The sequence below is a fragment of the Periophthalmus magnuspinnatus genome, chromosome 9 (genome assembly GCF_009829125.3).
Source record: "Periophthalmus magnuspinnatus isolate fPerMag1 chromosome 9, fPerMag1.2.pri, whole genome shotgun sequence".
NCBI classification, from domain to species: domain Eukaryota; kingdom Metazoa; phylum Chordata; class Actinopteri; order Gobiiformes; family Gobiidae; genus Periophthalmus; species Periophthalmus magnuspinnatus.
Window position 1 is genome coordinate 9,300,044 of NC_047134.1, and position 27,565 is coordinate 9,327,608.

The 27,565-nt window shown below is 41.2% G+C and overlaps 1 protein-coding gene across 1 annotated transcript in view; it reads right to left on the reverse strand.

Moving 5' to 3' along the window:
* Nucleotides 1-27,565, reverse strand: part of c5 (complement component 5) — a 102,864-nt gene that overhangs the window by 35,297 nt on the left and 40,002 nt on the right. The window contains exons 16-29 of the mRNA XM_055224404.1: nucleotides 23,458-23,523; nucleotides 22,879-23,073; nucleotides 21,714-21,798; nucleotides 20,596-20,678; nucleotides 20,383-20,522; nucleotides 18,101-18,358; nucleotides 16,838-16,898; nucleotides 16,301-16,390; nucleotides 15,383-15,595; nucleotides 14,387-14,462; nucleotides 9,315-9,474; nucleotides 9,144-9,248; nucleotides 5,805-5,976; nucleotides 74-198 (exon numbers count right to left, since the gene is read on the reverse strand). Of these exons, the coding sequence (XP_055080379.1) occupies nucleotides 74-198; nucleotides 5,805-5,976; nucleotides 9,144-9,248; nucleotides 9,315-9,474; nucleotides 14,387-14,462; nucleotides 15,383-15,595; nucleotides 16,301-16,390; nucleotides 16,838-16,898; nucleotides 18,101-18,358; nucleotides 20,383-20,522; nucleotides 20,596-20,678; nucleotides 21,714-21,798; nucleotides 22,879-23,073; nucleotides 23,458-23,523 (1,829 nt within the window). The remainder of the gene's footprint in view (nucleotides 1-73; nucleotides 199-5,804; nucleotides 5,977-9,143; nucleotides 9,249-9,314; nucleotides 9,475-14,386; nucleotides 14,463-15,382; nucleotides 15,596-16,300; nucleotides 16,391-16,837; nucleotides 16,899-18,100; nucleotides 18,359-20,382; nucleotides 20,523-20,595; nucleotides 20,679-21,713; nucleotides 21,799-22,878; nucleotides 23,074-23,457; nucleotides 23,524-27,565) is intronic.

A 27,565-nucleotide genomic window follows, 5' to 3' on the forward strand; every position in this document is an offset into this window, starting at 1 on the left:
ACTACCACCCCAGGCCCCAGCTGAGACCCCCTCCCCTGCTGTATAAAGTGAGTGGGTGGGAGTGCTGGGTTACCATGTTCAGGAAGCTAAGCAGGGCGTAGGCTGTGGTCTCCACCGTAAAGGCGCTGCTCTGGTCTGGTCTGAGCCACTCTGTCTGCACCCGGGGTTCCTGCCAGTACCTCAGTTCAGCGGGGTTTCCTGAAGGTACAACATAAAAGCATCAACCCATCACTATTATCATGTTCTTTTTGACATGAAATACTTTGTCGTTTACATTGGCATAAGGTTTACTCTGTGATTATATGTGATTCTAGATGAAAATCAAGTGAGGTAGAACCTGTCCAAAAGTGACAACGCAACAAAAATTCTGGTGCATTGTCACAGAGGAAAGCAAATTGAGGTTATGCAGAGGTCATCACAGCATTTGAAATTTTAGCAATGAGTGGCAAAAGTGTCAATGGAGAGTGTAATGACAGTTTCTTGCATCCTGCTTCTGAAGAGTGCAGATGCTATCCTTGCTTGCTCCTGCTTCTTCCTTCTTTACTTTGCCTTTTAATCATTTTACCACTTCTAGTGCTGGAAAATCTAGTTATGATTTTCTTTTAGGTAAACCAAGACTTTTAAATAATTTTAACAAATTTTAACAACTTGTCTGATGAGTCAGCGACATGTCCGTGAGAAGTAACAGGGTTCTGTAAACACTGTTGTAACTATCAAAAAGAAATTAATGGGCTATAATCACGGATATTTGCTTTAGAAACTGAAAAAGGACTTCACCAGACGCCTATGACTTTCAGTGGTAAGCAGCCCAGTTACCTTCAGAAAAGAGGGTGAAAAAAGTGATACTTTGAACTTGATGAAGTGTCCTTTCCAAACACTGTAAAGACCAAAATGCAAGGCAGCAAGTGACAGCTTACAAACTGATTTCGACCACTGTCAAACTGATGTTAACATATAAAACAGAAAATTGATTTTTGTCCAAAACAAGAGCAACGAAGTTGGCAAAAGAGCGCAGACAGATCTGTGCCACACGTCAAGATCAGAAATGCGCTACTACTAGAAGATGGTGTTATCAAAGATGTAAGCCACAGAGGAATGCAAACATGCTGCTATGAGAAGGTGCTCTCAGAGATGTGAGCCACAAAGGAATCCAAACTTGCTGCTATTCAGGTTACACTGTTTCTGAGATTACAAAACTCCTGCCAAACGTTTTGTCAATGCACAGAGGAGTTAAACAGCTGATTGTGCATATGGGTGCGAGTGACAGCAGGATGGAACAGACTAAAATCTGGAAAAGGGATTTCACTAAATTATTTGAGAAGCTTGATAAAGTGGGGGTTAAGACATTCATCAGTGGACCTCTTCCTAACATAGACAAAAGGAAGATGAATAAATTTACCTGACTGTTTCAGTCGAACTCATGGCTGTTCAACGTGTGTGCACCCAGAGGATTGCGCTACATTGGATGCTGATGGAAAACCTACTCCATGCTCTGAGGCACCGGCCTGGATAGGGTCCTGGGCAGCCAGTGAGAGAAAAGAGGAATGAAAGAAGCATTCCTGCAGCGCCCACCAGAGATCGTGCCCACAGCACCACCAGCAGCACCAGAACTACCACAAGCACCTTCCCCAGCGAAGGAGTCATAATCAGTATTGCAACCACCTGTCCCAGAGAAGGAGCCATGATCAGCAGCACAACTAACTCCCCCATCACAGGAGTCATCACCACCAGCATAACCACCTCTACCACCTCCCCCAGAGAATGAGTTAGCACCTCCACCTCCCCTAGTAAAAGATTCATCACTAACGTCACTTCCCCCAGGACCATCGTCACAAACCTTGGACCTGTCTGTTACAGCCCCAGCACCCCATCACCTTCCCTGCCCATTTGAACAGTCTTGGGTCCCCTTTGCTACATGTACTCTAGGGACTCTTCACTCTACTTTTCCTTTACCCATGATCCTTCCTAACCATTTGGAATGCAAAGCTAATATAGCATGATTGAGAGTTCTGGCACCAGCTATGCTGAGGTCTTCCCTCTGTGCCTGTTTCACCACCACTTTGGTCTCTCACCCAAACTCCGACCTGCTCCACCTCCTCGGCCCCCACCTGGTCCCTCACCCAAACTCCTCCCTGCTCTGCCTCCTTGTCCTTAACCTGGTCCCTCACCCAAACTCCTCCCTGTTATCACCAAGAGCTAGGACACAAAGAGCCTCTGCTGCTCCAGTGAGGTACAGTCATGATAAAGGTAATATCAAGCTGAGGCCCTGTGATGGAGCTATATCTACCACAGTTAAACTGTCCAATCATAGAAATTTAGTTCACATTCCCTGTAAGAAGATAACGTCAAGTCCTACTGAAACTTATCTGAAACTTGCTGTGCTCAATGTTAAATCTTTATGTAAGACATATTTTTTAATTAATGATTTTATTTCTTCTTGACTTTATGTTTAAAAACAAACAAAAAAAAAAAAAAAACAGCTTGACAAAAACACAGGTGATGCAGTTCTAGTGGAATCCACTCCACCCAACTTCAAATTTGAATTTGAAACACAAGTAAACAAAAAAGGTGGAGGTGTGTGTGCATTTTTAGAGATAATTTAGTTATTCACAGGTTGTCATCTAGGGTGTAAAATGGAGCTAAAACAATCACCCTCCAATCACCCTAATTAGTCATATACAAACCTCCCCAGGACTAAGTTTTATTGATGATTTTACTGAGATGATTACAGGTGATTTTAATGTACACGTGGATAATGTGTTTGACACATTATGATGAGTTCACTTCTGTCCTTGAAACCTTTGGTCTGACTCAGCATGTCAGCGAGCCCACCTATAACAGAAGGCACATTCTAAATCTGCTCACAAAAGGACTAAATATTTCAAATGTCAATGTGGTTGATGTTGCTCTCTCTGATCATTTCTGTGTCTTCTTTGACAAGTCTGTTATTGCTATGTTTTGGACAACATTGCCCTGATGTTAAAATGGTGAAAGATAAGCAGAAAGCACAGTGGAGGAATAATGATTCAGTCAGGGCACAGAAAAGGAAGTGCCAGAGGGAGAAGCTGGAATGGAGCAAGTCAAAGCTCCAGGTTCATTATGAGATTTTACAGAGAAAAGATGTACATGTACAACCACAGGTTATGTAGAACAAGGGAGAGGTATTTTTCAGACAGTATTGGAAGTTGCAGTAACAACTCTCGTGTCCTATTTGCAACAGTAAACAGATTAACAAATCCTCCAGCTCCGCTGCCATTAGAACAAATCTCCACATCTAAGTGCAGTGAGTCTGCAGTATTCATTAATGACAAGTTTCAGGGCATTAAAAATACCATCAATTCCACAATGCGAATAACACCCCTGCAACCACGTAGGCGCTTAGAGCTGACTCACTTTGCACTTGTAAGTGACAAAACTGTCCAAGAGATTGCCACCTGTCTGAGTTCATCTGCATGCTGCCTCCATGTGTTACCCAATAGATTTCTGAAGTTTGTGCTCAATCACCACCACCAATCTGGAACTTTCCCAAGAGATTTTAAAATTGCAGATATCAAGCCTCTCTTAAAGAGCAGTCTTGATGCCACAGTACTAAACAATTGCTAACCTATTTCAAATCCTTGAAACAGCTTATTAACTTCCTCCAAATGAACAACTCCTTTGATATTTTCCAGCCAGATTTGAGACCCCACCACAGCAGTGAGACTGCTCTCATTAAGGTGAGAAATTACATCTGCCTGAACACTGATGCAGGCAAGGTTTTGACCTTGTTAGTTCTGAGTGCTGCTTTTGACATTGTCAATCATGGGATCCTCTTACAGAGACTAGAGAACTGGGTGAGCATCTCTGGCACTGCACTAAAATGGTTCAAGTCCTAGCTAGAAGACAGAGTAGTTTATTGAAATTGAAAAATGTGTCTCAGATAAAATAGCCCTGACCTGTTGGGTGCTTCAGGGATCAATCCTAGGACCTCTGTTGTTCAATCTCTACATACTGCTGTTAGGCCTGTTAATACACAGAAATAATGTGTCCTATCACAACTATGCAGATGACACTGAGATCTATGTCTCACTGGCAGCAGGTGACTATGGACCAGTGGATTGGTTCTACCACTGCATCTAACAAATCAGTGTGGACTCAGAATTGAATTTCAACAATCACATCAAATCCACCAACATCTGCAGCTTTTTACCATCTAAAAAAACATTGGAAAAATAAAATGTATGCTGTCTAAACCAGGCTTGGAGAGACAAATCCATGTATTTGTCTCGAGTAGGTTAGACTACTGCAACTGCTGGCTCACTGGCCTCTTCAGACAAGCATGAAGACAGCTGGCAAGGCAAGGCAAGTTTATTTATATAGCACAATTCGCAATAATTTAAAGTGCTTTACAGAATAAGAAAGGCATTAAAATCGCAATACAAATAAATCAAAACATAAATAATTATTCAGAAAATGTACATTAAAAGAGAAGAGTGCAGAATAAAAACCTTTCACTCATATGCACAGCTAAACAGAACCATTTTGAGCCTCACATCTTCAGGAGGACTATTCCAGGTTTTAGCTGCATAAAATTGAAAAGCTAATTCCCGATGTTTACTCCTGACTCTGGGCACGGGCAGGCCAGCCCCTCAGAATGTGAGATGGTTCACATGGCACTAGCATGTCAGAGATGTACTTTGGTGCTAAGCCATGAAGACAGGTGTACAAAGGCAGAGGTGCTTTAAAGTCTACACAGTAAGCCAGTGCAGAGACCTGAGCACAGGACTCGTGCTTGTAATTCCTACTTCTAGTCGGGACCTGAACTGCAGCGTTCTGGATGTACTGCAGCTGTCTTAAGGCTTGTTTGTAGAGGCCAGTGAGCGGGTTGTTACAGTAATCTAACCTACTGGGGACAAATGCATGCATAAGTCACTCCAAGTCTATTTTAGACAGTATACTTTTGCAATGTTAGATGGTGAAAGGTTGCCGATGTCTGAGTCCATTATTACCCCAACATTTCTACAGCTCAATAATAAATATACAAGTCTTAATTGTGGTAAATATTTAGTTTGCACCTGAAAACCGACAACAATGAGAACACTGCAGGCTACACACACATTTATCACTGAGACACACTTTGGGGCCAGACACAGCTGAACTGATTAGTCTACCTTTATCTTATTTTAAATAAGATGTGTCTGAGTTTGTGCGTTGAGGAAATAAAATGCTGTGAATTATCTCCCACGACCCCTATGATTAGCTAACAAACTAGCTAAGCAACAAGTGAGAAACTACTTTCCATTTCCATTGAGTATTATGAAGTTAATTGGATTGAAACAATTTGCCTGGGATGCAGAATACACACTTCTTCAGTACTTGTGAGTCTGGCCACTGGTGAATCTCCTTGAATTCAAATGGGTGTGATTGACAGGTGGATTAGCCAATCAGGAACATGCATGGTCTGTATCAAAACAAATATGGCTGCTTATGAGGAAAAACATAAGGGAAAAAAAATCACAGGTGACTGAAAAACATTGCTTCTACAGAATCAATGAGTGAAGCAATGAGTTCATCTGAGGTGAGAGAAATTCCATTTTGTTCCAAATGATGGATGGCCAGTGAGCTCATGCACACGTGTCACTGAAATAAATAATTCTGATTCCACGATTGGTTCTGGCTTAAAGTGTGCTGGACAGCATAGTGACCAGACTGATAGGCCAAGCCAAAATATAGAGGGATATCATTCTGAATTTGCCAGGCAACAAAACAAAACGTCTATAAGAAATATTCTAAATTAGTGGGCCGATATACTGGTCAGTGCTTACCCTTTGACCTGGCAAGTGTCTCAAGGCGGGTGAGCAGCTGGCTGGTGGTGGCGCTGCCAGGGTTGTGCAGCGTGGAGGCGTAGACTGCTACAGACAGCACATAGACTTTCTGTATATCCCTTATTTTCTCATGGACAAACTTCATCGCCGACTCAATACTAAGCTCCTGGTTCTGCAACAGGAACAGGGATGGGTTAAGACCTGATATATTCTCAGGATAGACCATGAACTGTATACATCTCTTGACAGCTTTAGCCAACGTGTTTAGTTGGAGCTGGTGAACGCCAATCGACTAATTTCAAAAGCGAGATTGTTTAACAAGCTCGCCCTCTCTCACCCGCATCAACGGGGCACACTAACTGTCAATCAAACCTATTGCTAATACTAGCTGGAACAAACTTCGGTGAAAGAAGGTACCTGGTTGTTTTTTTTATTTTTCTTAATATCTTCACTTAAAAATAAAAACACCAGGATCATATAGAGTGGTTTAAAACGAACATTTCATGACCACCCTGACCAGAAACAGTAACTAAGAAAGGGGAACAGATTTTTCAATAGAAAGCAAATTGGAACCAGACTCAATGGAGCCAGTTTGTGGGTATGCTATGCTAACTTCCTATTTGGAAAGCTATAGCTACAGGGTTAGCTTAGTCCAGAGGGGTATATATATATATTTAATTTTTTTGTGATCAAATTTTTTATCAGTCTCAGGTGCAAATATACAGATTAGAATCTGATTACCCTTTTCCCCCTTCTTTTTTCCCACCCACCACCCCGATGGGCATATAGACAAAAAAATAAAAAAATAAAATAATAATTATATATATATAAAATAATAATAATAATTATTATTATTATTATAAAATAAATAAATAAAAAGATGAATTAGTTAATAAATTCATAATAATAATAATAATAATAATAATAATAATAATAATAAAAATAAAAAGTTAAATAATAAAAATAAGAATAATCCCGTCCAGGTTTGAATTCTTTCCATACAGTAACAGTAGATTTCCTCCATCAAAAGACATTGGCAGAAATTGGATTATACATATTCATTATGTACTATATATATAAAAAGGACTTAAGCATACACAAATTGAGTATCTTTTATGAATATACAGTTAGAGCAGTACAGTTTGACATAAACATCCACATAGTGCAGAAAAAAAAAAAAAAAACCAAAACCAAAAAAACACACACGATATATTCAGATTTTGATTTTGGCTAGTAAGTCGGACCAGCAAAAAATGTTTTTGGCCTTTGCTCTGTGCATTCGAGCAGCAGAACACTCCAGCTGAATTATTTCTCGATAAGACAACAGCCACCCTTTTACAGTCAGAGGTTGAAGTGACTTCCAGCGACATGTTACAATTTTTTTGGCAGCTGTGAGGCCTGCTAGTAATGCACGCCGGTTGTTGATTGTCAAGTTAAGTTTGGAAGAATCATTTAGCAAAATAAGCCTTTGAGTGCAAGGGATAGTTATGCCTATTATTTTAGACAGTGTCCTTGAGACATTTTCCCAGAAGTGTTTCACTTCTGGGCACTCCCAGACCATGTGAAGGAAAGTGCCAATAGTTTGGCCAGTGCAGAAATCACAGTAAGGGTTGTCTTTTATTTTCATTTGGTGTAATCTTCTGGGGTACAAGTAAGCTCGATGAATTATTTTATAATGAATCATCTGGTGATTGGGATTCCTCGATGAAAGAGAGATATTGGACCAGATGTGATTCCAATCCCACTCTGAGTGATCCCTCAGTTCAGTTTTCCAAAGCTGCTCGATCGGTAAATTTTTCTGGGAGCTCTTGACAAGTAATTTATACAGGTCGGAAATCATACCAGAGCTTTGTGTTTTAGCCAAAATAGTGTGAAGGGGATGATTTTCCAGCATGCACCCCCAAGGAACCCCATGTGAACGCATTGCTGTGCGCAACTGTAGGTAGAAGAAAAAAGATGTACCTGGTAAATTATAGCATTTTTGTAAATCATGAAGCTCTCTTAATCCATTATGAACTATAATATTACTAAAGTGACGAACCCCTTTTTGCTCCCACGATAAAAAAGAAATGGGTTTCTTATCAATTAAAAGTGAATGGTTATGAAAGATTGGTGTCTGAAGGAAATATTGGACATCTTTCCCCAGTAAATTGTTGACTCTGTTCCAGACATCTAGAAGATGAGTAATAATGGGTCCATAAAGGCTTTTAACGGTTTTATGTGGCACTTTAGCATGTAGCAAGGTGGGCATAGTATGAGGTTTAATCAATTGCGCTTCAATTGGTACCCATGCTGCAGATTTTCCAGATTTAATCCATGCAGTAAATGATCTTAAAGCAAAGCACCATGAGTACCATTCGAAGTTAGGAAGGCCCATCCCTCCAAAGGATTTTAGCCTCGACAGAGTTGAAGCCCTGATTCTAGGCTTTTTTTTATTCCAGAGAAATAGGCTTATAATTGAATGTAGTTTCTTAAAAAAGTCTTGTGATGGGGCGAGTGGTAACATAGAGCTCATAAAAGAGGGGTATATTTTGAAGCTTGTTGGACATAGCTAGGCTTTAATTCAGTGAGGTAACCTATCCAAGTTTGAAGCTCAGCTCAGAGATAATAAGTGACATGAAGCCAGTTAGCCACAGAATCTGTAAAGCCTCAGTCTCTGAGCGCGCTCACATGGAAAGAGGCGCATGCCACATCATTTGACCATTGATTTTACACACAGAATGGGAAGTCTGATGAAGAGCTGATTATAAAATATTCAAACATAAAAGCCATGTATAACACAGGTATGCAAACAATATGATAGATTTCTGTAAATTGACCCGTAACTAGCAGATTATTGCACATTTTTATCTACTATCAAAACTACTAGTCTAAATTGTAAGATAAAATACATTGGAAAAAGAGCAAACTTTGTGTTCACTGCTTCATCCAATAGTTTGTAATGTATATCCAGATTGTGAGCAGAAATGTGCAGTCTGCATAACTGAACCTGGAGCAAAATGGAGACGGACTTTTTCTCCAAGGACCAAAAAAGTGATCTTGTAAAAGACTGAAGAGCTGTGCATAAGAGCTCTCTGGTGAACACTGCACCTTTGAGCTTGGGTGAGTTAAACGTCCTTCTGCATGCTCATGTTTCTAAGTGATAACATTTGACTGGAAAGGGTTTATCACAGTGCATTACCAGGTTTGCTCTGCCGCTCTGTTACTATAGTAATCTAACTATGCTGAAAGCTGAGCTGTCTTCGTGATACGTGCGCTTGACTAACTCAGCTTAGCCACCTATCTCACTACGTAGTATACCCCTCAAAGATATACATGGTCTACCTCAGGCTTAGTTACCTTGAGATTCAATCCTTTCGCTTGAATCCTTGTTGCTTTGTGGAGGGCGATGATCACAAAGGATGTGAGGTAAACAGACCTTTCCACATTGTCTTGAGGAAGGGCCTAAAACACAGCATTTTAGCATCTGAGAAGTTTAAACTCTTTAGACTATAGACTATATGTGCTGACCATGATCCTGTTGGGTTTGTAGAGGGATGTGTCTTGAAAGGAGCCATCTGGTTTCTGGGCATTGTGGATTAACCAGTTCACAGAGTTGCCCAAAGATTCGTGATCCACCTGAAATATGTTGTTCACCACTGACAAAGTATGCACAGCCAGAGCTGTCACCCTGACGAAAGAGAGGGGCGAGTTAGACCGGAACAGGAGCAGGGACAGAGAAGCAGACAGGAGCAGAGTTAGTGTCAGTGACTATACATGGTACAGAAGAGGGACAGTGAATATATGGTACAGAGGAGGGCCAGTATATGTGTGGACAATATACAAATGTCACACATTGCTTACATTCTTACAAAGGTGCAAAATGTTCTGTTTTCCCATTTCTTATCTGTAGAATGTGTACCCCCCACTCTGTGTCATGATCCCTGTCAGTCCTGCCCCTTTTTGCACCTCCCCACTCCATCCTGTGTCCGAGCCTGAAGCTGGGCAGAGATTTTTGGCTCTTCCCGTGCACACCTGGGGCTAATCACCAATCAACCACACCTGGGAAGGATAAGAGGAGCCAGGACCTGACACCTAGAGCCAGATCATCTGTGTATCTTTGTGGTACTCCTTGCTTGGCTCCGTTCTTGATTTTGTGCTCTTTGGATTTTACTTACTGGATATTCTTGCTCCTCACCAGATCCTGCTCCCTGGTAGTGATGGGAAAATGAAGCGTTGTGAAGCAATGACGCTTCGGATCAAAACTGTGTCAAAAACGGTTCACTACTCGAAGCTTCATTTATTCATGACAAGTCATGTGACAGGTGACGTCCGGCGCGTCATGTTACACAACACATATGTCACTGATTCAAGCGCGCGTCCGAAGCTTCAAATGAGAGGCAAAGCGCCCGCCTCCTCATGGGTTGTAGTCGTGGCAGAAAGCACTGAGCTTATTGAGGATTGAGACAATTTCCAGTGGTAATTACAGGCACAGACCAATGATATAATGGAGCGTGGTGGCAAGCGCAAGCGTTCAGAGATGTGGCAGTACTTTGACATGATATCTGAGACAAAGGTTAATATTGACATGAGATATTATATTTGTATTTGTAAGTAAGCCAGAACCAGTATGTACCCTAGGCTACATTCTGCAGATATAGTGGAAAAACATTTTAATAAATGTATGTAGTACAGTTTGTTGTAACTTTTAGCCATGCTTCTACCATAGTAGTTTAGTGTATTTTGCATCCCATATGTCTTATTCTTCTCAGGTTAAATGCTTGATTTGCTCAGCTGAACTGGCTTCTAATAATAGAGGTACTATCGTGCAAAGCACTGCACTGAGCAAGCCAGCTGCAGCATTAGCCTACCATTTTCACAATTCGTGCTTTAATCTAAAGACTTGGACGCTGCACTGTTTCTGCAAAGTTGTTATGTAACTGTAGATTCATGGTTTAAGATTACTTTCTTTTAAACATGGGCCTTTGGCTTTCCTCTTATTGCATGATCTATTCACTATATACATGTTGATTAAGGGCAGCATTAATGGGTGAATATTGCCTCACAGTCAGATTTAGGCTTTATACCGTAAAGATTTGTGTACTGGACCCACATGCATCCATGTCCTACATAGGCCTTCATTGAATAATCCGCATTATACATTATTAGTAATATTTAATTTCTGTTTTTGCTCTACAGAACTTTCCAAGGAGGCTCTGCATGCATCCGTGGTGGACATGATCATTAAGGACTGCCAGCCATTTTCAGTGGTGGATGGTGTGGACTTCAGGGAGTTTGTAAAACTCGCTGCTCCATCATATGTCCTTCTGTCAAGAAAGTCTTTAAAAGCCATGGTGGAAAGGAGATATCTGGAGGAGAAGGAGAAAGCCAGGGTGGATGTGAGAGGCCACAGCAGTCTGCCTTACATCAGACATGTGGACCTATTTGCACATGGATGCCTATTTAGTGGTGACATGCCATTTTGTTAATTCTGTTGGGTCACTATCAACAGTTCTGTTGGGGGTGGGTCATTTTCTGCAGTCACATACTGCAGTTAACATCGCTGCCATGAAGACCTCCCTCATGGAAGACTGGGGCATTAAAGAAAAAGTGAATTGTCTTGTCACGGATAGTGCACAAAATATGATTGCATGTGGTAGGGAATTGCAGATGCGGCACACCATTTGTATTGCACATGGCCTCAACCTGGTAGTAAAGAAAGCCATTGACCAAACAGAAGGGCTGGCAGAAATTCAAGAAAAAGCCAGAAAGATTGTTGGCTAAGAACAGCTTACCACCTGTCAGACCATGATGTCAAAGCCTCAGCACAAGCTAATCCAAGAGGTTGAAATGCGATGGAACAGCTTCTATGACATGATGGCAAGGCTATATGAACAGAGGGAACCAGTTGGTGCGTCACTGGCCACACTCCACACCAATTTATTGCCCCTTTTCTCTGCTGACTACAACACAATTCAGGAGTGCCTGATTGTCTTGTCACCCATAAAGGCAGCTACTGAGGAGTTGTCTGCAGAAAGAACTGTGAGTGGATCCAAAATCATCCCCCTTGTTCGCATGCTCAGGCATAATCTGGCATCAGCAAGTGTTAAAGTGAGAGACTGCAAGGCAGCACATCTCTGCAGATGCTTGCTTGATTTGATGACCGAGAAGCTCAGCTTCTATGAGGTAGCTACTCAAACATCTCTAGCCACACTCCTGGATCCAAGATTCAAAACAATTGGGTTCTGCAATCCCACCAATGCACAGAATGCTATAAAGAAACTCACAGCTGAATGTGCTGCCAAAATTAAGAGCCATGTCCCACCACTAGTGCCCACAACACCTGTGCCATCTGCTCCTAGAACCCCTAGAACATCTGCGCTGTCTACCCCCAGAACACCTGTGTCAACTACACCTGTGCCCACAACCCCTGTGCAAAGTACATCTGCACTGTCTACCCCAGAACACCTGTGCCAATTACATCTGTGCCTACCACACCTTTGCCTCCAGCCTCTGGTATGTTAAGTAGTATTGTATTATGAACGCTATATTTGACAAATAATGTAACTAACTGTAATGCCTCTGTTTCAGGGCCTGGGCTTTGGGATCTACTGGATCAACAGGTGTCGGATTCAAAAAAAGTAAGGACTGCCACAGCCAGTGCAACAGTGGAGGTGCAAAGATATGAGTGAAACAAATGTGACCCTCTGCTGCACTGGGGGACAAAACAAAGATCTGTACACATATCTGTATGAGCTGGCACTCAAATATTTGTGTATCCCAGCTTCGTCTGTTCCTTGTGAACGTGTTTTTTCAAAGGCTGGGGAAATTGTTAATAAAAAACGAAACTGTCTGAATCCTAAAACGGTGGAAAAGATATTATTTCTGAATAAAAATCAGCCATAAAAAAACTTGCCTTGTGTGTTCTGTTGATATGTAGGCATATCAGCTAAATAGCAGTTTATAGTCCCCAATTTTGTTACACTGGCCTAAGTAAAAGTATCATACAAAGTACATGATTTATGCTTTTAGACTTTTTATGTGTATGTTTTTGTTTGCTCAAAGTCCAGACTTGAACTCAAACATTTGGCAGAATGAAAGTGGTAAAATGTAACTCCTCAAACCAAGTAGAAAGTATACATTTTACTTTTCAGTCATTAATATGAAGTGGTGTAAGAAGTACCTATCGAATATCAAATGCAATTAGGTAAAGTACATATACATAAAATTGTTACATAAATATAGGACTTTTACTTTTTTACATAGTTAGCTTACACTACTGATAATAACAGATGGTCTGTAAAAGGTTGAAAATCAAAGAGAGCGAATGCAAAGAGGCTATTGTAAAAGGTAGTTTTACAAATGTACAATCTGGTGAATTTTCTATTACTGACACAATAATGTATTGTATTACTGTATTACAATAATATTAGTACTACTAAATCATGATACATTTAAACTATACTAATTTTACCTGCTCTCCATGTATTAAATTGGCCTATAGAATGTTGTGATGTCATGTGATTAATTTTCCTACTTCAGTTGTTTTTGTGTTATTTGACTTTGCTAGACGATTTGATTAAAACACACATAATAAATATATTGGTTGAAGTCTAGGCCTATAATTTGAAATATATGCTTATTTTTGCTAATGTACCCTTAGACTTCCCTTTATAAACTATGGAGTCCAAAATGCCACTTGCGCATCATGATCCTTTGCATTTAACACAGCGCTGCCAAAACAAACCACTTTCTGAACCAACCGATCACCCAAACACCCCTCTCGCATCTAGTGCTTCATGACCACTGATGACGTCACATGCTGAAAACAACGCACGCTCCGATACGCGCTTTGTGAACCAGGATCCGGAAAAGCTCGAGGCGTGTGTCGAAGCGCCGTTTCATTTCGTCCATCACTACTCCCTGGACCCGCTCCGCTCTCACCAGATCCTGCTCCCTGGACCCGCTTCGCTCTCACCAGATCCTGCTCCCTGGACCCGCTCCGCTCTCAACCAGATCCTGGTCTGAGGACCTGCTCTGCTGTCCCGTTTCCGACCCTGCTCTTCCCCACCGGTACTGTCTGCCGTGTCTCAGACCCTGCTCCTCACGCTCTCACCTTGGACCACAGCACTCTCCCCGAACCACCATTTGATCTACCGTCGTTTTGCACATTTGTTGTAAATAAACACTGTTCAACTATTCCCAGAGTTCTGTCTTTTTGGTTCCCCTTGCCTGTTGTTACGACACTCTGGGAGGGTTATAAAACACTGGTTCAATCATCTCATCTTGTTTAGACACTGCTTCAGACAACACTTACGACACTACTCACTAGACTCTGATTCAGACACTGCTTTAGACCCTACTCATTTGACTCTAATTTGAATTTTGCTGGACATTGCCTTCAACCTGACAGTATTGCTTTTACTGACAGACTAACTAAAGATCTGTGGAACAATTCCAGTGTCTCTGCACCTGTTTTTCATGCATCAGAACTGAAACTGACATATGTATAGAGGAGGAGTGTATAAGGTGCGCTACAGAGGATGAAAGTATGTGGTACAGAGGAGGAGAGTATTGTGCAGAGGATGCTGGGGAGTTCTGACCAGGTGCTGGTCTCTTTCTTCATAAACATGCTGTAGCTGAAGTCTTTTTTTCTGAATGAATTCACTCCAGCTAGACCTGAAACAGAGAAGGACACAGGATGAATGTAGTCCGTGCAGTGTAATTATTTCCAAATGAGCCTGGTTTTGGTTTAGGTTTAGTGTTTAGTTTAACAAAGCTTCTATCTTCACAGTTTAACTATAGCCAATTAAGTCATTGACATTTTCCTATTGACTTTGAGTTTAGTTTTTACTCATTCAGGTATGAAAATACACAAAACAATATTGGGTCAACTGGATTTAGTTCTTTATTTTAGGTTAAGGTTAGCTTCAGTCTCCAGGAAATTAATGCAAGTGAGTGTACTGTCTCCACAGAGTATGTGTATGCCATAGACTGTATATATAAATGGTCAGAGATAGCCCACTATAGCCGCCACATTCAACAACAAACAGGAAGTGAGCATGGGCACGCTTCAGCTCCATCAGCTATGGTTCCAATTCACTTTCTATTGAAAAAAATTGACCCCTTTCTCTCTAACTGCCACTGTCAGGCTCGCCATTTTGGTCTTAAAATGTTTGTATTAACCTGCTTTACATGATGCTTAGGTTTATTTCACTATTTTGTCCCTAAATCAAGGCATGAACATTAATAACAGAGTCCTTTATTATTAGATCAACAACATGATTTAAAGTTCAGATATGGGTTAAAATAGGTAAGGATTTAGGTTAAGGTTAGGCAAATGGGGACAATGGTTAAGGTTATGATCAGTTTTCAGGAAATGGATAGAAGTCAATGCAACATTCCCAAAAAGGATGGAAACCAAAGTATGGGTATAAAAATTGTTATACACTGATGTCATGGGGACCTGTCACCTAAAGGTTAGGGTTTAGTTTAAGGTTAGGAAAGTAGTGACTATGGTTAAGGTTTGCTCTCCAGGAAATTAACAAAAGTCAACATAATGTCCCTATGATATATGGCATGTGTGACAGAGGTAGTACCCTGTCTGATGCGGGTCTTGAGCTGCTCGGAGCTCTTCTGGTCGTCAGGTCCCAGAATGTGCCAGTGTCCCGTGGTCTCCAGGTACTGGTACACGTAGAGCAGAGGCAGCACCCCACCCAGCTCCGACACAGCCGACCCGTCTTGCAGAGACAGAAGCTTCTTCAGGCCAGCTGGGTTGTCCACCACTGACACAAAGTCATCCAGGATCTCACCTGAAGTCACACATCATCAATTCATGTTTGTGTAACAGGGGTAAAGTAAATATGGAACAGTACCAACGATCTGTCCACATACAAATAAAGAACATAGTTAATGCCATTAATAAACTAAAAACTAAAGATCTTGCCTAACTCCGTAGAGTTTGTTTTTTATTTTGATGAACTTTATAGTTTCACGATGGCTAAAACTTATCAAAATTACACAAGATTAGACTAATTTAAAATGACAGTACCATTTTTTACATCATTATTAAAAAAATATTATTTAAATACTCAGAAAAATGTCTTCCTTGTACATAAATCATCTCTGGACTTGTAGAAAACTCCATCAATACTGATGGAGTTTTCAGTATTGATGACATAGATAGAGGGATTCTGTTTTAGAGCTCATCACTACTTCCTGTATTTTTGTACTTTTCTTAACTTTTTTCCACAAACTGCGACATAACTGATGTAAAACTATGATAAATATTTAGCACTTTAAATATTTAGATATCACTTGATAGTTAAAATGTTTTTGTCCGTCTCTAATATTTAGCTCAGCCATTGTTTAGAGTGCTGTGCCATTTAAAAAAAAGTAAGAGCACATACAGCCCTCCGTACCAATAATAAAAAGCAACCTAACAGGTAAAATGATAACAATTTACAGTATTTTTATAAGACGGAAGAAGTCAAGTATAAATTAATGCTGCTATGCACCATTGATGGTGAGCTCCCTCCGGACCTCAGTGTTGGGGACAATGTTCTGAGGCAGGGCGCTCTTCAGCTCCACCTTCAGCTTCGACGAACCTGAGGAAGCAACAACTCACAGTGAGCCGTCTCTATAATATAGAATAAACCCTACTGCTGTGCTATTAGAAAAGAACCACATCACATCTATAACCCTTAGAATAACTTGAACTAGAATCCAAATAAGTGTGGTCTAGGTATTTTTCTTGAAGAGCTCTTTTCAAACCCTCCTCACGGTTAGCTGTAAGATTCTTTGCAATGTTCCAAGCCACCCAACCCATGCTCCCACACAACAATTTTCCATAAATATACAAAGCCACGATATAAAACAATACACTACAACTTCAAAAACCTGATGCAATGTGCAGTAGTTTAATTAGTGTAATGCACGCTGAATGGGTTGGGATAGAGCTCTGAAGAGGGAGTGATTTAGCGCAGAGAGCAGGGGGAGGGGGTCTCAGAGCACCAAAAATAAAAGCAAAACTTATTAAACAAATATGGCTTTACCGTAGAGTCCTTGAGGATCCAGGCGTCCTCCCACCATCTCCTCCTTCAGCACCCCCTCAGGCTGAAACAAGAGCCACAACACACTGGGTACATTTTAGATGGCCACTGAAAATAGAATATGGATATAACCTAACTAGAATAATCATATAACCCAAGAGACAGGGAAAGGAGGGGGGCAGAAAGAGAGTGGGGGAGGGAGAGAAGACACAGGAAGAGAAAGAGAGGAGTGTGACAGGGAAAGTGAGAAAATGAAATGAGAGCTGTTTGAGAGAGAGACAATATAGACCAGGGGTGTCAAACACATTTTCAACGAGGGCCACATCAGCAAAATGGCTGCCCTCAAAGGGCCAGATATAAAATAAATCTAACTACTTTTTTTACTTTTTAATGAATTGTTTCTGTATTTATTGCTTATTCAAGTTACAAATGTTGCATATGCATTCGCCTAGATGTAAAGATATGGCTGTGTAACTGCATATTTCCTGATAAAATGACATTTTAAGACCATCATACCTTTTAATTTACCCTGTTGAGTGCCACATAAAATGATGTGGAAGGCCGCATTTTGCCCCCGGGCCTTGAGTTTGATACATGTGATATAGACAAACAGAGAGAGAGAGAGAGAGAGAGAGAGAGAGAGAGAGAGAGAGAGAGAGAGAGAGAGAGAGAGAGAGAGAGAGAGAGAGAGAGAGAGAGAGAGAGAGAGAGAGAGAGAGAGAGAGAGAGAGAGAGAGAGAGAGAGAGAGAGAGAGAGAGAGAGAGAGAGAGAGAGAGAGAGAGAGAGAGAGACATCACCTCATGAGAGAAGACATGCCTCTCCCAAGAGGAGGAAAGAGAGAGGGGAATGGGATGGAGAGGAGAGAGAGGTGTGGCAGAGAGAGAGAGAGAAAAATGAGATGAAAGAAGGTTGAAAGAAAGACCATAAAGACAATAACAGAGAGGGGAAAACATAAGAGTGCGAGAAGCATCAAAAAGAGAGAGAGGAAGGAAGGAAGAGGGGCAAAGAGAGGGGATAAGAGTGAGGGGGTGTGTGAGACAAGGACAGGGAGAGAAGAGAGGAGAACTGATAGAGGAGAGACAGAAGGAGTGAGGACGCAGAGAGAGAGGGAAATACAAGAAAGACAGTAAGAGAAGAGAGAGGCGAGAGAACAGAGAGAGAGAGAGAAGAGGGAGACATAAGAGTGAGAGAGCGGTAGAGAAAGGAGCTTAGTCCTATACTTCACAACTACACAAAATTAGTCACAGTTACATTCATGTACTTACCACCACAGTGAGAGTTTTTACCACAATATCACGGGGCAACAGGTGGGCATAGGGCCTGTCAATGTGCCCCTCATACAGAGTGAATGTGAGGGTGTATGAGCCAGCCTCCAGCGCCATCAGAGTGAAGCTCACATCCCCTACACCACGACCAGAGAGCTGGCTTGCCTTGCATGAGGTAGAACGTTTCTTGGAGCCATCTGACGCAGCCTGCGAGCCCGCCAGACACAGCTCCGGCCCTACGGTCAGGGTGACGCAGAACTAAGACAGTGAGAGAGAGAGACGGTGGAGACGGGGAAGGGGGCAAAAGAGAGGAAGACAGGAGGAGGAGAGATTAGGGAAAGAGAGAGAAATGAGGGAAAGAGAGAGGACATGAACAGAGGAGGAGAGAAAGACAGAGAGAGGGAGGGGAGGGAAAGGTGTGTGAGAAGAAGGAGGAAGGAGAGAGCAAGGAGAAAGGGAAATACAAGAAAGACGGAGACGAGAGAGAGGTGGAAGGCAGAGGAGAGGAAAAGGAAAAGGGGGGTGGGCAGAGAGAGAGGCAGAGAGAGGAGAGAAACGCATAGGGAGGAGAGAGAAAGGAGAGGGGGAAATAAAAGAAAATACATGGAGAGGAAAGAGGGGAGGGGGAGAGGAGAGGAGAGAGAGAAAGAAAGAAGAGGATGGGCAGATAGAGTGAGGGAGAGGAGAGAGAGGACGTGAGAAGAGAGAAAGGAAGGGAAAAAGAGAAATAGAAGGAGAAAGAGGGGTAGAGGCATGAGAGGAAGAGAGATAGAGTCAAAAGACAGAAAACAGTGAGAGAGAAAAGGCAAGAGAGAGAAAAATACAAAGAGGAGTGGAGAGACAGAAAGATACAAGAGAGAGAACAGAGAAGAGAGAAAAGCAACAAAAAAGAGATTTTGAGTGAATTCTGGAGGTTCTAAGCTTTTACACGAGGCCTGTCCATATACTTAGAATGAGACACAGTTCTGGCAAATAAGGTTGTCAAATGTATCAAAAATACTAATCTATACTAAAACTTGTCTGGTATCCAGAATATACAATTCTCCAATGCTTTATGAAGAAGTGAGTCTGGTAACTGATGAATCTCTCTGTTTTCAAGTGGATGTGAAAGGTCAGGGACACGCATTGGTCCATCCATATCAGAAAAAATATAGGACTAAAATATGAATGAGTGAAGCACTAAACTCTGTTAATTTCTGGATTTACCAGGCAATACTAAAATTAGTATGAAAACTAGATGCTCTTTTCAGCAGGTATCAATACAAAAAAGGTCTGATTCACAGTACCGAAATAAACTTTTCCTGAACAGCTTTAGAATGATCTTGAGCTATATCAGAACAAGTATAAGACCACATAGACTATGGACCACAATGGAATCTACCTGGACGATTGAGGGATTACACCGATATAAGGCCACATGGTAATATAAAAGAAAGTACTATCATATAATGTTGAAACTCACATTCTTTTGTCTAAAGAAAGGTACTTGAAGTTTTAGTTTGTAGTTTTTGAGCCTACATCTAAAGCGGCATATTTCTAATCTTCATGTTCTAATCTTCCATCCTTCCCTCACTCGTGAACAAGACCCTGAGATACTTGATCTATGTTCCAACCCTCCCCTATGGTCATGAGCTCTGGATAATGAGCGAAAAGATCGTGGATACAAACGGCCGAAATGGGTTTCCTCCATATGGTGGCTGGGGGCTCCCTTAGACATAGGGTGAGGAGCTCGGTCACATGGGAGGAGCTCGGAGTAGAGCTGCTGCTCCTCCACATCAAGAGGAGTCAGCTCAGGTGGCTCGGGCATCTGTTTAGGATGCGTCCTGGACGCTTCCCTAGGGAGGTGTTCCGGGCATGTCCCACTGGAATGAGGCTCCGGGGAAGACCCAGGACACTCTAGAGGGACTATGTCTCTCGACTGGCCTGGGAACGCCTGAGGAGCTGGAGGGGACATGTCTGGGGTTAGGGAAGTCTGGGAGTCCCTGCTGCCTCCACGACCCGGCCCCGGATAAGTGGAAGAAAATGAATGGATGGATGTTCTAATCTTCATTCCTAAATCCCATGGCATGGCAATGTTTGCAGGTATCTGATGAACGGTGTTCGAGACAATGGGCAAACTCCTTGTCTATATAAACAACACTCTATACCAGCAAGTAGCATTTGCAACTAACTTTTGTACTATTTTTATTTACAAAGGTAAATGCTCTAGGAGTATTTGTAGGAGAATTTGCAGTAGCTCTATTTGCCATAGTAGAGTAGTACTAGTAGTAGTGTTGTAGTACCCTGATTCCGTAGTTGAGCTGGTTGTACACAGAGCCTTTCAGCTCCACCTGTTCTCCTCTCACGATCTGATATGGCAGGGGCACGTCCACAGACAGGGGCAGGTTCACTGACACCTCAGCTGCTTTGGCAATGCAAATACCTGACAAAGTACAAAAATACTGCAGTGCATTTTATGTACCAGTCAGAGTAAAGTGCTTAAAACAAGGACTCACCATTGTCAAACATCCCCACAGTTTTTATGTGCCAAGTCGTCAACGAGTCAGGCAGCTTCTCAAACAGAGACATAGACCCACGACTACAGAGGACATAAGATAGTTAGATAAGATAGTTAGATCAGATCTAGACCAGGACATTATTGGAACTTAAAGAACACATATTATTCAATTCAATTCATTTATTTTTGTAACGCCCAAAATCACAACAACAGTTGTCTCGAAGGGCGTATATTCTGCATTCTTGTGGCTTTAATTCTCATTTAAAAATGTCACCTAAGGATCAATATTTCACATTTTATAACTTCAAATACTATCTGCATTTGGAAAATATACTTTATGAACCACACCTCTGTTTCCAATAAGACTTTTGGGCATTAAAGCACCCTCTGCTGTCATCATGGGAATGAACTAGTACAACTCCAGACACGTTTTTCATGAGGGGACAACAACATAACATGGTTAATAGCTTCTATGGGGTATTAAAAGCTAACACATATATACTTACATCATGATGCAACATATTTGCATCACAATGTAAGCTTTTATTGTGTTGATGCTATATTTGCCGAAAACAACGTATTAACATGTTTTATAAACTTCACTAGCATTTCCAGAGCGCTATCACAACACAATCAGCGTGAATCCCGCAAACGAAACAACTACATCAGGTTTGTCATGTTGTTGTGCAAAGTTTTGTATCAGTTTTTGTATATTTATGGAGAATTGTTGTATGACAGCATGGGCGACATAGGCTTGTGGGCGGACCCTTGTACAGAGTCTTACAGCTATCCATATAGGGTTTGAATACAGCCCCAGAGAGGTCAGTAGACTGATCAAACATGCATGGATGACACCTAAAACCTCTTCATGCATTTTTTTGATAAGAGAACAATGGTATAACATGGGAGAAAGCTTAAAAAAAAGATTTTGCATAATAACCCTCTTTAGTTAAAACAGGTAGCTCATTTAGCTACAGGCCTGAAACAGACCTCAAGTAGTTAAGAACAATGACAAAAACAGTCAGTCAGTTCCAAACCAGTACTAAACACAGGCCAAAAAACAAACAAAGACCAAAAGGGTTAAAAGGGCTAAGGTGGGACTGGACCAGGACTCACGTGATCCTTCGGACCTGCCACAGCCAGCTCTCTGGGAATGAGCTCCTCACCAGAGTTGGGACTTTTTCAAAATCTCCTCCCAGTTCTGTCAAAAAATAAAACTCTAAGATTACTTCTCAGAGTACTTTTTAGATGTAGCATTTTAACTAAAACTACTAATTTAAATACATTTAAATAAATTAATTTTATAAATTTATTCAAATGTAAGAGTACTTGAGTACTCGAGTAACATATTGTACAGTGTAACAGTACTCTTACTTGAGTATAAGTTGTGGTTTGTTTTCCCACAAATCACAACTAAGTCATTTGCAGACATGAGTATGTCTACAAGTGACCTGAGCTTTCTTTATATTGACATTATGAAGTGATTTGAACATTTGTGTTTCTTGCAGCGCTCCTTCAAATACAATTTAGAGTTAGATGATTCCTTTGATTCCTTTGAAAATATCAAATTATGTGCATTATTTAACGTTTCATCCTACCAAGAGCACTGACTGAATAATAAACCAAATGTTCTGACAATTACTCTTACTTGAGCCTGGCAAGCCCAGAATGATATCTCTCTGTATCATGTATACAGAGAGATATCAGCCATCGTTGCGTCTCAAGCCAAGCTCAAACACAGCTGTCCAATCAGATTTGTTTATTTCAGTGACACATGTGAAACAAAGGAGCTCATTGATAACCCATCATTTTGAATAAAATCAATCTTCTTTCCTCTAGGATTAATGGAATTCATTGATTATACAATGCAATGTTTTTCAGTCCCCTGTGATATATTTTTCTTTATTTTTTCCTCGTAAGGAGCCATATTTGTTTTGATATGGATGAACCATGCATGTCCCTGATTGGCTAATTCACCTGTCAATCACACTCATACGAACTGGGGGAGATTCACCAGTGACTAGACTCACATCTTCATAAAGTATTGGAGAAGTGTGTATGCTGGATCGTATATACCGTACTTTTTACTCTTGAGCCATTCCTTTAACCACTACTTTTTACTTATTCAACAAAATCAATATTATTTTGAAGTAACAGTTCTCATATGTAAGCACATTTTTTCGCTCACCTCAATCTTTTTGCCCACTGTCAAATTCAACTTTCACTTTTTTCTATCTTGGTTACGTATATTAGAGTGTATTATGTGTTGTGTGGTACAGACCTGCCCTGCCCAGGATGTATTCTTGGTTGATGGTTTTCTGAATGTAGAGGCAGCAGTCCGTGAAGGCAGCACGACAATTGCGATATTGTGCGTTATACCTACTCTCTGCAGACTGTGCACAAGTTTCAAAGGTGGGAATGTTATTCATTCCCTGCAGACAGCAGTCTTGTACCGCTGGATGTTTGTATTTGGCCACTATAGACAGAAGCAGACAGGAACAATTAGTGAGTTCAGTATATATATATATATATATATATATATATATATATATATATATATATATATATATATATATATATATATATATATAAATATATAAAAGGTACAGAGGAGCAACACTGAATATATGGTACAGCAGAAGGGGTCAGATGATGGAGCAGAAGATGAAGAGGGGGGGGAGTCAGATGGAGCAGAGGATACAGAGGAGAGGGTCAGATGGAGCAGAGGATGCAGAGGGCAGGGTCAGATGGAGCAGAGGATACAGAGGAAAGGGTCAGGTGGAGCAGAAAATGCAGAGGAGAGGGTCAGATGGAGCAGAGGATACAGAGGAGACCATCAGATGGTGGAGAAGATTCTTACATATTTTTTTTTTTTGCTCCTCAGTAATGGCTCGTTTGGGTCGGACCATAGCAGTGCACGGCTCAGCTGTGGGAAACAGATCATGTGACTAGTCAGGTCTGCTGTGAGTGGATGATTCATTTTTGGGATTCACCTGTAGTTTTGGCCCTGATACAGATTTCCTGTAGTGCATATCAGTCTATGTGAAATCCAGTTTGGGTTTCTAATTTAATGTAAACTGTGTATTTACTGTCCACACAAAGTGTAAAGAAGTGCTTATTTTTGGAGTATTTTCTATTAAAGAGGTGGTATTCTGCAGAATCAACTTTCTGTATCTTTTTACCATGTTATAATAGTGTTCACTGAATAGCTTTTAGATGTCATCCATGCATGTTTCAGTAAACTAGTGACCAGGCCCTATTTGACCAATACAATACTGTCCAAAGTTTCGCCCACAAGTCTATGTCACTGTCATGATCCTGGTCTGTCCTGCCTTGTTTGTTTTTCTATCTCCCTCACGTGTCTGAGTCTAGAGCTGGGGCGGAGCGCTGGGCTCCTCCCGTGCACACCTGGGGCTAATCAACAATCAGCTGCACCTGGGGAGAATAAGAGGAGCCAGGACCTGACACTCGGCGCCAGATCGTCCGCGTACCTCTGTGGTAATTCCTCACTTGGCTCTGTTCATGTTTTTTTCATGTTCACGTTGCTAAACTGGATACTTTTGCTTCCCACCAGATCCCGCTCCCTGGACCCACTCAGCTCTCCCGCCTCCGACCCAACTCTTCTTTATCGGTACAGTCCGTCCCGTCTCAGACTCATAAACACTCTTTAACTTTCCCCGAGTTCTGTATCTTTGGTCCCCTGCGCTGAGCGTTACGACAGTCACCCATGCTCCCACACGGCGATGTGCAAAGAAGTGCAAAGAATTATTATTGCTTAGAAATTCAATCAACACAATAACAAATGAAAAGCCGAAGCAATTTTATCATCAGAGAGTAAAACCTGGGAGACTTCTAAACAATAGGAAAAGGGCAATTGCAAGTCTAGAGACTCCAAATGGAAGTATTAATGTAGATCCAATGAAGATGTATAAAGTTTTTTAATTATTTTATCAACATTTGGACAAAGTAAACATTCCCAAAATTTCTGAAGATTTTGGTCACAGTAACAAAACAAACCAATTTCCGATTTAATCTGCTGAATTTTGTGTATTTATTTTTGTTTGCTCAAAGCCAAAGCTTAAACTCAAAAACATCAGTCAGGATGTTTCCACAAAAATGGTAAAAATAACCCCTCAAATCATATGAAAAGTACTTTTTACTTTTCAGTCCACTTCAAAAATGTAGTTGAGTAGATAGTACAGATACCTGCTCTCAAACTTAAGTAAAGTACAGATACCTAAAAATTCTAAGTACTGTGCTTTACCCTCTAAGTACTGTACTTTACTACTTGTTCTTTGTTACCTTCTACCACTGAAAACCCATACAAGCCTTCTCTCTGACATGGAGAAGGCCTTCTATAAAGTTGAGCGGGCCTATAATCTTAATGTTATTGGTAGGTTTGGTAAATTGTTCCTTCAAATGATTATACTCTTGTAATTTCTGAGCCCTTCAGCACCAGGAGAGGCTGTCCCCAGGGTTCACCATTATCACAACTTTTGTTCATTTTGGCTATTGAACCCTTGGCAATAGCCATAAGGTCTAGTGTGCAACTACAAGGGATCAAAATTGGTAGTAAGGAACAAAGAATAGCTCTATTTCCCTATCGTAGTCTTACACCTAAAACAACTACAAATCACTGTGCCAGCAACCATGGCTCTGATCAACGAATCTGGTAGTTTTTCTGGGTATAAAGTAAACACAACACAACATAAAATCATCTCTAATTTTACTTAAAACAAGGGCTCCTCAAAGTAAGTCACTATGTGTTTGCTTTTAATATTACCTCTAGTTTTACATATTTGGGCATTCAAGTAGTACTTATGTTAGAAGATAGACTTGGCAGTGGCTAACTTTACCAATATTACTAATAATGTTCCCAAATTTGCTTATCTTTATTGTATCTCCCATTTGAAATGGGGGTTTGAAGTGTCCAGCCTTTACTGGTACTACTTGGGAACTCAACTAAGGAGAAGAACAATTATATTTTATTTTTCTTAAAATAATCAAGTTCTGTTACATTACCACTGAATTCATATATGTATTCTGCAAAACCAAAGCAGCTTAAGACCGATATTACGAACCCTACAGTTCAAAATATGATTGAAATTTGGTACACAGTAAAGAAATGAATGAATACTGACATTATTTCTCAGTTTAGCCCTATTTGGGGAAATACACTATTCAAACCAGGAAGGAGGGTCACAGTATTCTAGTTTTGGGCCAAAACATACCACGTAAGCATTTAAAAAAAATATTTACAAATCTGTGGTTTTCTTTCTTCAGTGCAAAATCAATCTTTTCAAATTGCAAATCTTGCTCCCCTTGAGGAGCAAGATCCGCTTCACTGGGTGAGTTCGTGGTTGTAGTTGTGGTGCTGCTGATGGTGCTGACACATTGGATCGGTCTCTGGTTGGCGCAGCAGGAATGCTTCTCTCATTTCTTTTATTCTCTCACTGGTCCAGGACCCTGTCCAGGCCAGTGCCTCACAGTGTGGAGGAGGTTATACATCAACACTCTCACTCCACCTCTGCTCAGGTGCGGGCCATTTCCCTTGAACAGGTCCTCTCGTTTCCAGAATAGATCAAAGTTCTCAATGTAGTGCAGTCCTCTGGCTTCATTTGTTGAACAGCCATGTGTTCAGCTGAAACAGCCGGGTAAATCTGGTCATCTTACTTCTGTCTATGCTAGGAAGAGGTCCACTGATGAATGTCTTAACCTCCACTTTATCAAGCTCCTTGAGTAATTCAATGAAATTCTTTTTCAAGATTTCAGTCTGATTCATTCTGGTGTCAACTGCACCCACGTGCACAGCCAGAAGTTTAACTCCTCTGTGTGTTGACAAAACTTTTGGAAGGAGTTTTGTAATCTCAGAAACAGTGTAACTGGGATAAGAGCAAGTTTGGATTCCTCTGTGGCTCACATCTCTGATAGCACTGTCTCCTAGCAGCAGCGTATCTCTGACACACAGATTTGGCACAGATTGCATGTTTGCCACCACTCTTTTGCCAACTTCACTACGCTTGATTTGTGACAAAAATCCATTTTCTGTTTGTATGTTAACATCATCATCAGTCTGTGTCAGTGGTAAAAATTTGTTTGTAAGCTGTATTTTGGATAATGTAACTATATTAGCATTGTCTTTTATCACTTGTTGCATTGACTTGGCATTCTTGTCTTTACAAAGTTTTGGAAAATAGCAGTTTTTTCACCCTCTTCTCTGAAAGTAACTGTGGGCTGCTTACCACTGGAAATCACAGGGAGTGTCCGATGAAGTCCTTTTTCAGATTCTAAAACAGATATCCATGCTTATAGCTTAATTAATTTGATAGTTCCGACAGCGTTCGCAGAAAGAATTCCTTTGGTTTCTTCCCCTGGATATGTCTCTGGCTCGTCAGGAATTTAGTAAAAAAATGTAAAAATGGTTTAAAAGTCTTGGTTTACTTAAAAGAAAATCATAACTAAACAAATCTTCCAGCACTGGAAGAGGTAAAATGATTAAAAAGAAAGTAAAGAAGGAAGCAGCAGGAGCAAGCAAGTTTGTGCATCTGCACTCTTCAGAAGCAGGAAGCACACTTTGGTCTTGAAGTGTCGTGATCCCTGTTTGCTGGCCTCCCGTGCTGTGTTCCCCCCTCCCTCACCTGCCTGTCTCCGGAGCTGGGCGGAGTCCTGCTCCTCCTGCGCGCACCTGCAGCCCATCTACGCAATCAACACCACCTGCTGTGGATAAGAGGAGTGAGGACCAGACACTCGGGGCTGGAACGTCCGCGTGTCACACGTGAATACTACTGCCTGGCCTTGTATCTTGGTATTCTTGTGAACCTTTTGACTTATTGGAATTTTTGCTCTTCCCCAGACCTCTGCCCGAGAACCTGCTCCGGAACCCCCGCTCCTGCACCTGCACATCTACCCTGGTATGGTCTCACGTTGTCCTCATCTAGCCCTCGTGTCTCTTCCTGGTCACGCACCCG